Source organism: Globicephala melas, chromosome 9 (genome assembly GCF_963455315.2).
Source record: "Globicephala melas chromosome 9, mGloMel1.2, whole genome shotgun sequence".
Lineage (NCBI taxonomy): Eukaryota > Metazoa > Chordata > Mammalia > Artiodactyla > Delphinidae > Globicephala > Globicephala melas.
Genome location: NC_083322.1, coordinates 23,580,749 through 23,594,658, shown reverse-complemented (window position 1 = coordinate 23,594,658; position 13,910 = coordinate 23,580,749). Strand labels below are relative to the sequence as shown.

The 13,910-nt window shown below is 55.6% G+C and overlaps 1 protein-coding gene across 1 annotated transcript in view; it reads left to right on the top strand.

Moving 5' to 3' along the window:
* Positions 1-3,207, top strand: part of SND1 (staphylococcal nuclease and tudor domain containing 1) — a 419,451-nt gene extending 416,244 nt beyond the window's left edge. Inside the window, exons 22-24 of the mRNA XM_030853699.3 lie at positions 655-858; positions 2,447-2,491; positions 2,599-3,207. Of these exons, the coding sequence (XP_030709559.1) occupies positions 655-858; positions 2,447-2,491; positions 2,599-2,664 (315 nt within the window). The 3' untranslated portion in view covers positions 2,665-3,207. The remainder of the gene's footprint in view (positions 1-654; positions 859-2,446; positions 2,492-2,598) is intronic.
* Positions 3,208-13,910: the final 10,703 nt, after the last annotated feature.

Sequence of the window (13,910 nt, the reverse complement as noted above, 5' to 3'; positions counted from 1 at the left end):
CCCTCACCCTGGCCCCCTCTCACGGGGCTGAGCCCCCGGCGCGTCCCTGGTTAGTGGCCACTGTCTCTAGCGTCTTGGGCTCTCGGCTGTGGTGGTCTCCCAGCACTCCTTCCAGGCTCAGACGATGCCGCCAGAAGTAACTGCCCCCAAACAGCTCTGAGCGTGCCACACCTCTGCCGGAAATCCTCCACTGAGGTCCCACTGGCTGATGGGAGGAGTAGAAACAATGGTGATGGTCTGTTAGTCACGGGGGAGAGGGGTGTGGCCAAGGAGGTTGAGGGAAGGTGGCGTCAGAGCCTCTGAGCTGGCTCTTGAGAAACGGGGGGCCTGGTGGGCCAGGGCACGTTGGGCGAAGACTGGTCCAGCAACCGCAGCCGGGTGTTGGGGGCCCTGTGGGCAGCAGCAGGAGATGTCGGGCCCTGTCTGCCTGGGCAGGGAGGTTATTCTTCGTGTTGTAGGCGGGAGGGGCTGTGGGAAAGGGGGCCCTCCACGTCCAGAGCCTGTTTCCTCCCTCGCTGGGGTCTAAGCGGGGAGTGAGGTAATGCTGGCACGTGCTGGGCAGACCTCCTTGAAGTCCGTGAACAGGACCTGGGCCCTCACGGCTCGTGGCTGGCGCTCGCCTCCCACGCTGACCGGGGTGTGTCCCTGCCGCAGGAGGATGCTCGAACAGACGCCGTGGACAGCGTGGTGCGGGACATCCAGAACACGCAGTGCCTGCTCAACGTGGAGCACCTGAGCGCCGGCTGTCCCCACGTCACCTTGCAGTTTGCCGACTCCAAGGGGGACGTGGGGCTGGGCTTGGTGAAGGAGGGATTGGTCATGGTGGAGGTGCGCAAGGAGAAACAGTTCCAGAAGGTGGTACGTGCTGCAGATGCGGGGTGTCCCTCGCGCCTCCCACCGCTGTCATGGGGGGACTGGGAGGGGACTGCACCGGGAGCCAGAGGGGGAGTGGGGCACCCACCGTCTTGCTGCTCCTGTTGGGGAAGGATAATGGATTTGGGTTCGTTGGGGTTTAAAATTTTAAAAGCTAATTACATCCCAAATTAATTGGCTGCTGGTTTGGCTGAAAACACAGCTGCAAACTGGAGCGGAAAGTTTGCCTTTGCCCGTACCCCCGGTGACAGGCTAGGAAGCTCTGCCAGGGGTGGCATGGAGAAGGTCACAGCCTGTTGTGCTGTCTCCCGTCCTCACCTGCTCCTCTCCCAGTCCATAACCAGCTCCCAGCACTCGGCGCCACTCTGCCACGACACCCCTCCAGCCTGTTTGGAGAGGCGCAGGGCTTAGAGCTGGGCCTGAGCCCCACCTCCCTCGCTCCTGAGACATCTGGCCCTAGAGATCAGCCTTTGGAAGCCTGAGTCTCCCATTCATGACGTGAGGAGAGCACAGACAGCCCGGCTGCTCGATAGGGTGGGCCACGAGGATCGGGGGCTGACACCTGGGAAACCTCCTTGCACTGCTCATTTGTTGATCACGAGGACCAGGCCTCTCCCGCTCGGCCCCGTTCCCATCCCAGTTTCCCCCAGCCTCTCCCCACGACACGCCAGCCTCGAGGGACGGGCCAGGCCGGTGGGAAGCTCGTGCCCTTCTGCAGCGCCCAGCTCCCCCGCACTCCGGAGCGGAGGGACACGAGCGGCAGGGTTGAAACCAGTGTTCTCTCCACTGTGGCCTTGCTTCCCCTTCTCCCCCGTCTTTTGCCTTTCCTCTCTCCCCACATAATGATTGGTGGTTTGTGGATCCATGGCTCTGGTTCTGCAAGTTGATTAACTCATTTGGAACAAGACCTCAGTGTGAGTCACTTCTGTGCCTCATCTGGACAGGAGGGGCCTGACCCTAGTCTTCCCCCCAGTTTCCTAGGTCACTCCTAGGAGTTAGCTTAAGTTTCCCTATAAAATTGGAGCTCCCAGTGTCCGCCCTATGAAGCTACCCATAACGTCGCTGGTGTCTAGAAACACCTAATGTGTTCGTTCGTTCACTTACTCATTCTTTCAGTAAATGTTTACTGAGGACCGACAGATCTCAGTGAACAAGAGACAACATTCCATGGAGCTTACATTCAAGCATGAGGAGACAAAAAGGAAAATAAATACAATAAGTCAACAAAATTAAATGTTAGACGATAAGTGCAATGGAAAAAGGGAAAGTAGAAGTAAAGAAAGGGTCTCAGGAGTACGTCGGAGGGAGTGGTGGTGATTTTAAATGGGGTCATTGGAGGCCTCCTTAAGAAGGCGATACTTGACCACAGACGTGAAGGGGCAGGATAGGTAGCCAGGTGGACAGGAAGGGGAAGCGTGTTTCAGACGGGTGAAACAGCCAGCATGGAGAGTCGAGAAACAGCTAGGAGACTGTGACTCTGCACTTGGATTTTACGTGGAGGGACCCGATGAGCAGGGGAGTGATGTGACCTGGGCCTCACCCTGACCACCCCTTTGTCCTCTTGTCCCGCCAGATCACAGAATACCTGAACGCCCAGGAGTCGGCCAAGAGCGCCAGGGTGAGTTTTTGCCTCAGGAGCCCCCGAGGGTGCTGAGAGAGGGGCTTGGCCGTTTGGGTCCCAGCAGGTCCCACCTCCCTGAAGAGCCATTTTCTGTTTCCTCGCAGCTGAACCTGTGGCGCTACGGAGACTTCCGAGCCGATGACGCAGATGAGTTTGGCTACAGCCGCTAAGGAGGGAATCGGGTCTGGCCCCCATCACCGCTCACGCCAGTACCTCTTCCTCTGCCGGGAGGGGGTTTTCAGCTCCAGACCTCAAATGGGGGGCATAGATTGGGTCCAGCTTTGCTTCAGTGTATGGGAATGTCTTGTAGGGTGGCATCTGGGCTGGGGACGGGGGGTGGGGGAGCCCAAGGCTTTCAGGGGACAGGCCACTGTCTTCTGTGAGGACAGGCACTGCCAGCCGCTGTCTCTCCCAGCTGGTTTTGTTTCTCTTTAGGGGTTTGTTTTCTAAAACTTGTCCTCAGATCAGGAAGAAACATGAAAGACTTTGTCCTATGGAGGGCATGATCCTGGCAGCCAAGGCCAGCTGGCACCCCACTTCTATCCCAGACTCCCCTTTTCCCCAGCTCTCTGTCCAGCTGTTGATTATGTGATTTCTCTGATACGTCCATTCTCAAATGCCAGCGTGTCCACGTCTGCCCCTTTGCCAGCCCTCCCCATTTCTGTATTTAAAGCTTTTGAGGCCCAATAAAATAGTACATGCTGTCTGCAGCCCTTATTGGTCATGGTGGAGGCCAGAGCCCAGGGTTTCGTCAGCCCCAGGCAGCAGGAGATCTGGGCACTTGAATGACCCCTGAGGTCTAGTCCATATGCCTGGCCACACCCCCTAGAAACATAGCCAGTCGTGGGAAGCAGGGCAGGCCTTCAGAGCTCCAAGCAACTCCTGGGGCCTGGTGGGCGTACCTGACACCATGGCCATCATGCAGAAGGCTGGGGATCTTCTCTTTTGACTCATCTGCACGTGGCTGCCCTCAAGAACCTTAGCAGCTCGGCAAGCAGTGCCCAGGACACTCCATGCAGGAAAGGCCAGGCTCGGCCCCGCCAGGCCCAGGCGGGAAGTTGCTGGGCCTGTCCTCTGGCAGGACCCACCAGAGCCCCCACAGGGGGCCAGAAGGGACTTGCCGAGGGAGATGAGGGGATTCCCCTCTTCCTGCTGTAGCAGAAGGAAAGGCTAATGCCAGATAGGCTGGCACAGCATGTGTTAAGGTCAGTGGCCCCCAGTCCCTGCCCAGCTCCCTCCAGCGTGTGTCCACTGGAGAATGGAGCTGGAGGATGGGGGCTCCGAGAGGGGTCTGGGCAGCAGGCCGAGGAGAGCTCGTCTCCCCAGGTTAGCTCTGGGTCTGTTCGACTTGACAAGGTGTCCCCCAAGTCCTCCAGGTGGAGCTGGCCACGGAGCTCAGAAACCCCAGGCTACTCCTAGCCCCTGAGGGGGGAGCCCTGAGAGCGGCCACCGTGGTGTGTGCAGTGAGGGGCCTGCATGCTTCTCAGGGCACGAAAGCAGGTGTACGCGTGTTGGGGGCTCACCACTCCAGCAGCTGCAGTGTCCAGGGGACCTGCCCTTTCTCCCAAACCCCAGGGCCCCACCCTTGTGGCTCTGACCTTCCCAGGCACATACTCTGGTGTCAAACCGTGGCCCGTCTTCTTGGCAGCCCCGCTTCCCGCCCCCACGTTCTGATCTGGGGCGGTGCTCCAAGCTGCCATGTAAGATTGGTCCTTTGGTCAAGTCTTTGGGGAAAGTCAGTGGAGGTGATGGGGCCTGGCTGGCCAGCTCTCATTCCTAAACGAGGTCCCGGGTCCCAGAAAATTCTGGCTCCTGGCAGTTTTGCCCCACACCCACTCATTCAGGCCCAGGGGTCACGTGGGGTTCTATCCAGGACTCCTGTCTTCCTATGCTCCTTCCTTCCTGTCTTCCTATGCTCCTGTACTCCTGGAGCAGGGCAGGCCTTCAGAGCTCCAAGCAGCTCCTGGGCCTGGTGGGTGTACCTGGCACCATGGCCATCATGCAGAAGGCTGGGGATCTTCTCTTTTGACTCATCTGCACATGGCTCCCCGCAGGAACCGCTGGGTTGGTCAGAACGAGTGTTTATGCTCCTCGAATCAGAACCCCTTTATGGGCCAGTAAACTGTTTTCCATGACTCCGTACAGCCCCTTGCGGCCCGAGAAGTCCGCAGGATTGGGTGTGAGCCTCTCCTTCTGTCTCCACTCCCGGAGAAGCTGTTCTGCCCCCGCAGTCAGGGCCCACTCCCACCATGGTCTCTCATTTTATTTTTCTCCATCGTGGAGGCTGGTCATGGAAAAGAAAATGCCCATTTCACCCATTTCTCTACCTCCTGGTAGGGCCCAGAGGTAGGTCGGTGTGTATTCACTTGAACGCAATTGGCAGAGGGGCGAGATGCCAGCTCACTCTTTTGTAAAAGGGTCTGAAGTCATCTCACTGTCTTAACAGTTGCCTTGGTTACATCTGTGCCCAAGGATAAACCCTTCATGGTTCTCCAGTTGAAATGATGCCTGAACCTTTCTCCAAGGCTGATTTAGACAAAGGTCAGAATATTCACCAGGCCAGAAGGCCCTGCTGCTGCTGGTTTTGGCCCCAGCTCAGTGTTATGCTCTTTGCCACATCGATTGAGTTCCTGAGGTCTGTCCTGGGCAGGGCTGGGACCAGGGTGAGGCGAGCCAGGCGCCTAGGGTACAGAATTTAAGGAGGCGCTCAAGAGTGTGCAGGTGCATTGGCGTATTTTATTTTCATCCCCAGTTGAGGCCAGTCAGCATCAGCACTTGCACAAGTAGCACCAAAAAAAAAAAAAAAAAAACCTCCAAAGGTCCTTCTCCCGCTAGAGTTGCAAAACATGGCTGTTGGTGTCAGGATCATAAGCTCTGCCTTCCCATCCACCTTTCCAGCCGAACAACAGAATCTTTTGAGCACCTATCATTCATCCACCCATCCATCCATCCACCCACCAAACACGGATTAAGACCCAGCAGCACCGGCACAGCGATGGGTCTAGTGAGTGCCAAGACAACCTCCACAAGCTCGGGGGCGTGGCAGTCTAGGTGCGGAGGAGGAGCCAGGGCTGAAACGCCCATAACAATCCACAGTAGTGGCAGCGCCCGAGGACGAGGGCCGCCCTCGCCTGGTGGCTGGGGAGGCATCACAGAGGAGGAGGGCCGCGTCGGACTAATGGATGGCAGGAGAGCAGCACTGCTAATCTGGGCAGGCTCTGGAAGTGTCCCAGTCTCTGAGGGCTGACGCTGCAGACTCTAGGGTTTAGACTGGCCACTAGGGAGAAGTACTGCTGCCCGAGACCCCTCCCCAGTGACTCATCTCCCTCCTCCCGGCCAGTGGGCAGGACCAGTAGGGAAGGCAGGCGGTGGAGGGAAGGGCTCGCAAGGCTGCCTCCACTTTATTTATTGGTTTGATTATTTCTCCATCCCAGGGAGAGAGTCAGTGGACCCCTTTTCTTGCTTTAGCCCATGATGGGAAGCAGGGAGGGGCTGGAGAACTGGTGCCTCAAGAGTGGTTATTGATGTCCTAATTACAAGAGGATGCTAATTTAATTTGAACCTAATTACAGTGCACTACCCTGGGTGGCATGTGTTTTAATAATTAACGCCCTTCAGTTGCGTAGGAGTGTAATAATATTTACACTGGGTTGGCCAGCAGCCTGGGGAGGCGGGCCAGGGGCCCGTACGCCACCCTCCACCCGGACAGCTTAGCTGCTAGCAGGTGGGGAAGGTGGCACGTGAGTCTTGGTTGGCTAGTATCTCGTCAGCCTTCCCAGGGAACATGCGTGGGCCTCATTTCCAGCCACTTCCTTGACCCATCAGGCCGCTCCGCTCTACGGGGCACCAGGCCGGAAGTCTGAGATACATCGCGGCCTGCCCCTCACTGTGCCACCTCTGCCTGCCCGGGCCCATTCTAGGGAAGGGATTGTTCAGGGGGAAGGAAGGAGAGCTGCTTGGTTTTTCTTCTCTTTTCATTGGTAACACTTGTAAGGAAATCTGCATTCAGAAAGGTGCACGAATTGTAACTGCGCAGCTCGGGTTTTCACAAAGTGAACATAGCCACGTGAACACACAGAACCTAGAACGTCACCAGCCCCTCATAAGCTTGCCCCTCAGTCACTGTCGCCCCCAAAGGCAAGTCCTGTTTTATCCCAGTGGATGAATGTCACCTGTTTTGTTGCATTTTTGGTTTTGTTTTTTGGTTTTGCCTGGGTTTGAGTTTTACGTAAGTGGAGTCGTGCAGTATGTGCACGTGCCTGCCTTCTCTCGCTCAGCTTGTCTGGGAGGTTCGTCCTGTCTACGTTAGCCTTAGTGTGTGCACTCTCATCTCTGTGTGCTCTGCTGTGTGAAGGTACTTCTCTTTGGTGGCTGTAAAGAACTGAGATGCTCAGCAGTCTTGCCAGAGCCCGAGCTATGCCAGTCCCTGAAGGGGAGACCTGCTCGTCCTAATTATACAGCTGGGGGACAGGAGGTGACACATTTTGAGAAGGGGTAGCAAGATGACAGGGCAGGGCAGTTCCACCCACCACAAACCCAGAACAGTGTGGTTGCCAGCGTGCCTCCCGTGCCCGGCCTTTCAGAGCTCTCAGCGGTGGGGAAAGGGTCTATTAGCAAGTTCTAGAAGCCAAGCAGAAAAACCAGGGGTTTAAGAGATGGTCACAGGGGACTTCAGTGTCTCCACCCAGACGTCTCGCTAAGTCACTCCTTCTCTAAGTGTGGCTGGCAGACCAGCTACCTCAGAATCACCTGGGGTGCTTGTTAAACTGCAGCTTCCAAGAATAGTGCCGGGACTATATTGGGAATGGGGGTGGGGTGAGTGAGCTCAATCCTCATCTCTCATCACAGGAAGACAATGGGTAATGTTTGAAGTTGATAAAACAAGAACTGGCCTATTGTTTAGCAATAAGATGGTAACCACCAAAAGATCTAAAATAGATGATTAAAGGCGGTTGCCTGTAGGTAGCACAACTGAGGGTGGGGAGTGTATCTTATAAATCCCTGTGTACTGTTTTTTCACCACAGACAAGCATTTCTCATTATCTTTTTTTAATTCACTCTCAGGTGAATATACATGTATCACTTCCCACTCCAAGACCTCAGTTCCTGTGGGCCGGGGCCTGGGAGTCTGCACTTTTGACACGCTCCCTAGGTGATTCTGATGACTTCTCAAGTTCAGGAATTGGCTATCACTGTCCAAAGTCATTTTGCAACACGAGGAAGGAGACAGTAACTCGCCCAAGGTCACCCAGTTTATTAATGGCAGGCCCAGAAATAGAAAACAGGTCCCCAGGCCCGTGATTTTTCTCTACATCATTAGCATTCACCTTGGTGGGTACCTGTCTCAGTGGGCCTGGCCGTCAGAGACCCAGAGGCGAGCTGGGGACCTGGCTCAGTTGAGGGAGGCCAGGGGACCCCTCCTGTCACGGGCGCAGAGTGCTTGTAACTGCAGCGGGCTTACAACGCCCACGGTTTGTGCAAAGCTGCTGCTCGTGCTGCCCTGCCAGCAGCAGTGTCTGAGTTGTTTTCTCAGAAGGGGAGCCACCCAGAGCCCCCTGAACATTCAGGCCTCCAGCATCTGCTGAGCGCCTACCGGTTGCAGGCACTGTTCTGAGGGCTGGGATACAAAGAGGACTAAGCCCTAGCCTCGTGGGGCTTACAGTCTATGAGGACGGTAGGTGCCGGTGATAGAGAAGCCTCATTAACTTCATGGAAGCAGAGGTCTATACAGATGCTGCGGTGGTCGCTTGTCAAGTTGACGGAGTGCACGCCACGTGCGCTAGCAGTTCCTGCCGCCTCTGTGGCCAAGGGCCGCCTCACCGTAAGAACCTGTACCAGGAGTCATGTGCAAGAGTGGTCGATGCAGTTTTGTTCCTACTTCAAATCACTGGCACAACAGACACCACAAGCATATCCACACAATGAAAATGAATGAATTGTGGTAACAGAACAACACGGGTAAATTTTGGAAACAGTAAAGCAAGCGCATCTCAGAGGACTTCGTACCATATGATGCCATTATTCTAAAGTTCAAAATCAAGTAATACATTGCTTACACGTATGTGTATGTCGAGCGATCATAAGATTTATGGAATGTTTTTGAGAATGTAAAGGGACACTTAACTCCTTACGTTTGGACCACAGATGTAAACTGGCATTTCTTTGAGCAAACTGGTACACGTTGACATCTTTGATGTATGTAATAAAATACAAAACCAAAGCAGAGGGATGATAAACACAGAAGTCTGGGTGGTGGTCACCTCCAGAGGGAGCAGGAAACCCTTTGGGGGTGGGATAAGGAAGGATGTCAGTTACTGGGAATGTCCCGGGACTCAGTCTGGGAGGTGGGTTTATAGATGTTTATTAGTAAGGTGGCATGGGAGCTCAAAGGAGAGAAAGTGAATTTTTCCTGGGAGTTAAGTGGAGTTATGGTCAGAGAAACCTAAAAAAGGAGCACTTCACTCTGCCAGGGAAGGTTTCAAGGACAAAGTGACAGCTTCTGCAGTTTACCAGGTAGAGAGTGGGTCTAGGTAAGGGAACACACTGAGTGAAACCCTCCCCTGGCTGGGGAAGCTGCGTGCTGGGTTCCAGGGTTGTGTGTGCAGCCACAGAACAAAAGACCAAAGCTCAGGCCCGCCCTCGCCAGCCCTGGACACTGACCAGTAAGGCCCCACCACCCCCTAGGAAAAGGCGTAAGACATCTGACTTCAGAGTCCCTGGATAACTTCAAGGTGAGGTAAACTTAGAGTAAGGTGCACAGATTGTAAGTGTACGGCTCCTGGATGTGTACACGTCTACACATCCCTGAAACCATCACTCAAACTAGAAGGTCAGCATACCGGAACGTTCCCTAGGCCCCCGCCACCCACGATAATGACAGCTTTTACCTCTGTCCCCATAGCTTTGGCTATTCTTGGGGCCAGGGTCTTTCAAAAGACCTTTTTTTGGCACACAGTCTTTTGACCAGAGCACCGAAGCTCGGGGCTTGAATCGACACTGGGCAGAATCCGAGCTTCAGAGCCCAGCCACGGCTGCTTCAGGACCTTGGACAGGGCCCCAGCGGGAGGTCCCTGTTCCCGCTGCATGAGGGCTTTGCTGCCAGGCTGGCAGCACAGATGCATCATCCCAGCTTGACGGATTCATTATTCTAGGCCCTGGGCCCAGCCGCTGTGCCATGGGAGCAAGTGACATTGAGGCAGTTCGGTGAGTGGGCAGCCTCAATCCACAGAGTCATCTGGGTGCCCGGGGCCTAGGAAGCCACCACCCCCTCTACCATGGGGCAGGTCTCCTGTCTCCACCTGCGTGTTGGTCCAGGCCAAGTGAGTGCCTGGGGACAGAGCCCGTGTTCTCAGTTGTCTGCGTGGAAGGAGAGGCCAGAGCTGTGGAGAGTCTAAGCGGTACCCTGCTGGGTGGGATGTAGTCACAGGCACGGCTCCCCTGTGGTCAGGAGTGTCTCTGAGCCTCGGAGGCTTCACAGTAGAGGAAAGGGCAGGCTGCACAGCGGTCCTCCCTCGCGCCCGCCGCAGGCATCCGCCCCGCCTGTGTCAGCCCTCAGGCTGCCCTCTCTCCAGCCTGTCCTGCAGCGGGTGTTTCAGACTTTGGGTTTCAAACTTCTTGCGGAGCCTTAGGCTCAGGAAGCTAATTAACCTCTGATGCTGTTTCCTCATCTGTAAACTGAAGGTAAAAACGTAAAAGTTTCTGCATTTATAGTTGCTATCCGATTTCAATGAGAGATTTGTACAGCCCTTTGTGCAGACCCCGAAACAGACCAGTGTTTCGTGATGCCCGCTGATACAGGGAGGCACAGCGTCGGCAGCCTGCCTGTGCCTGGGTAGCCAGTGCCCGACGAAGGTGGGAGTCTGGGCAGAACAGTTTGGGTGAAAGGAATTCGTGATGACGCTACAAAATCCAGGCACGTAAAGGCCTCCTGCTCGTGAGAGCCTTGTGGGGTTCAGGCCAGATGGGAGCCAGAGGTGTCAGAGGAGGGGTAGGGAGCTGAGGTCACTCGGCTGAGTCCCTGACTCTCCAGTTTGCAGAGTGGTGGGAGGTGGGAGTCACGTGCACTCGGGACAGTTGCCTGTGTGAGCGAGACAGGTCTGGGGCTGGGTTTCACCCCCCAGCTATGAACATCTGGTGGGGAGAGTTACAGAGGGGTCTCCGCAGGCGCAGCAGTGCACCCACTCTGGGCAGTGCAGTGGGAGGGTGGGAACAGTGGGCATCACTGGGAACTGGCCTGGCCTCCTTGTCCCGTCTGGCCTGATCTGTAGAGGGCAGCTCCCGAGGGGAGGCCTGAGGCAGAGATCTCAAATGGTGCCGCATCTGATCAATTGATATTGGCTCCCTGGGGTGCTGTGTAGAAAAGGATTCTGAGGTCATGCCAGAAAGTCAACTGCAATCAATGATTGATGTCTACCAAGAGTGTAAGAGGCGGGGTGGGCATATGTGTCCCACATATTTGCTGTCTTTGTCTTGGTGCTTTGTGGGGAGGGGGTTCAGGAATCCTCTGACTCCATCAAAGCAGGAGTCACTTCCATAGCATCCTTGGCAGCAGGCGTCGGCTTCTCCTAGAACACAAGCCTGGAAACTCCCTCTCGAGGCAGTGGTGCCCAACCTAGCCAGTTCTTACCCTATTACTGTACTGCGTTCCAGTCACAAAGAATGTGTTGCAATTTAATGAACAAGAGTTAAGCGCCTAGGGACTTCCCTAGTGGTCCAGTGGTAAAGAATCTGCCTTCCAATGCAGGGGACGCAGGCTCAATCCCTGGTTGGGGAACTAAGATCCCACATGCTGTGGGGCAACTAAGCCCACGTGCCACAACTACTGAGCCCACACGACTCAACTAGAGAGCCCATGTGCCGCAGACTACAGAACCCACATGCTCTGGAACCCGCGAGCCACAACTAGCGAGAGAAAACCTGCATGCCACAACTAGAGAGAAGCCCGAGTGCCACAATGAAGAGGCTGTGCGCCCCAACAAAGATCCCACATGCCACAACTAAGACCGAGTGCAACCAAAAAAAAAAAAAAGCACCTACTCTGTGCTGAGCACTAAAGACCCGTAGCTGAGCCCATCAAGTCCCCTGCCCTACCAGGTGGGTGTCATCTGCAGATCTTTGAATCTGGTCAACTACAGTAAGACCAGTTTTCTTGGGGCAGGAGAGGACCCTAAAGGCAGAGATGGGGAGCTAGGCCCCAAACCTGGAAGGATCTGGTCCTTGAGCTGTGGGCATCTCCTGAAGACCAATCTTCCATTTTCCTCCTGCGGGGGCTGGCCTTTCAGGTCAGCAGGCCCAAAGCAGTGCTTCTCAAACTTTATCATGGTTGTAATCTTATTAAAATGCAGGTTCTGATCCAGTAGGTCTGGGGCAAGGCCAAGAGTCTGCATTTTTTAAATTTATTTTATTTATTTATTTTTGGCTGTGTTGGGTCTTCGTTGCTGCAGCGGGCTTTCTCTAGTTATGGCGAGCGGGGGCTATTCTTCGTTGCGGTGCGCGGGCTTCTACTTGCAGTGGCTTCTCGTTGCGGAGCACGGGCTCTAGGCGCGTGGGCTTCAGTAGTTGCGGCTCACAGGCTCAGTAGTTGTGGCACGCAGGCTTCAGCAGTTGTGGCTCACGGGCTCTAGAGTGCAGGCTCAGTAGTTGTGGCACACGGGCTTAGTTGCTCCGCGGCATGTGGGATCTTCCCAGACCAGAGCTCAAACCCGTGTCCCCTGCATTGGCAGGCGGATTCTCAACCACTGCGCCACCAGGGAAGCCCCAAGTCTGCATTTCTAACAAGCTCGCAGGAGATTCTTAGGCAGTAGGATCTGTGGGGAGCAAGCCCTGCCCCATACCCAGAGCCTACCAGGAGGAGGGAGGTAGAGAACCCACCTGGCCCCCACAGAGGGCACCAGTGAGGTGACCAAGGCCTGAGTTTGGAGACAGGGCAAGAACATGATTCATGCTACCTAGAGCCAGAAATCTGAGGGAAGGATCCATGCTCCAGTATGGCTCTGCAGGACAACCCGACCTAGGGGAGAATCTCTCTGCCCTAGGAGTGCCAGGGACAATGCTGAGAGTGCTGGCAGGCTCTCTCTAGACTATACGGCCCCATTATGATCATGATGTGAGCGACAGCCAACCATCCACGTGCCTGGCACTGGCCTAAGCACTAATGGGTAGCCCTATGAAGGAAGGACTTCTGGCCTCCATGTCACAGAAACCCTCTAGAAGGCAGGCCGTGTGTTACTCATCTGTCTCCCTATCCCCAGCACAGTCTCTACCAGTAGCAGGTATTTGATAAATGATTTATGAATGAATGAAGAGCTAACGTGCAGCTCAACCCAGGCAGGGGGTATTGTATGGGACCAGGCCCAGAGGGAAGAGAGGAAAGACGGTCAGATCCCCCAGGATGCCATATCAATTTACCCCCGCCCCCTTTACCTTCTCACCAGGCCTCAGCAAGACTCATGCTGAACAGGGTAACCTGGGAGTCAGTGGCCAGCCTTTACTTGTTGGAAAAAAGGGAAATCCTTAAGCTCTATATTGCTCCAGGTTGATGATTCCCTAGTTCTTTTTGGAAAATTCTGGATCCAGGTCCACTGTGCTGAGGGGGCAGAGCAGGGCCTGACAAAGCTTAGGGCTGGTCAGGATCCCATTATCCAAATGGTCTTATACGTGGACCTCTTCCCTTGTGCCAGGCTCTGTGCCAAGCACATCACATGCTTGCATCCCACGGCCACCTTGCCGTGATCCGAGATCGTACCCTGGTCCAAGGCCGCAGACACGTAAGACTCAACCCTGGTGACCACGCCCAGACTCGGTAAACAGCGTCCTCTCGGGGCCAAGGCGAGGCAGCCGGGAGACAAGACCTGGAGGAAGGCAGGTAGATGCAGCTGGGTGCTGCTAGCCCATGCCTTGTCAGTGAGAAGCAGCCAGAGGGAGGCCATGAGTGACGGTTCTTCTGAGGACACCCTCTGCTGGCTTGCGAGCAAAGGTTAGGGCATCACAGGTCTGGTTTGTGTGGGAGCTTCTCTGGGCCTCCCACATCAAAATTTCGTGGAGCCTTAGAACCGGAAATCATTATCGCCCCATTTTACAGATGAAGAAACTGAGACCGAGGAGAGGAAGTGACTTGGCCAGGGTAGCAGAACTAGTTCGCTGCAGGGCCGGAGTTGGGACCTGGCGTCTGGCATCCCGCATGTGCGCCCATGGCCCGCCGCCTTCTCCCCGCTGGCCGCCATCTCTCCCACTTCCCGCCTTCCACCCTGAGTCCGGGGGGCCTCGGCCGCCCCTCATCCCCATCCGCAGATGGGTGCTGCACCCGGGCCCATGCACCTAACGATGGACACCTGGCTGATCGCTCGCAAGTGTTCGCGCGCGCCAGACGGAGACGCGGCCCACGGGCGCAGTGGCGCGCGAGACTGGCCAGGACGCC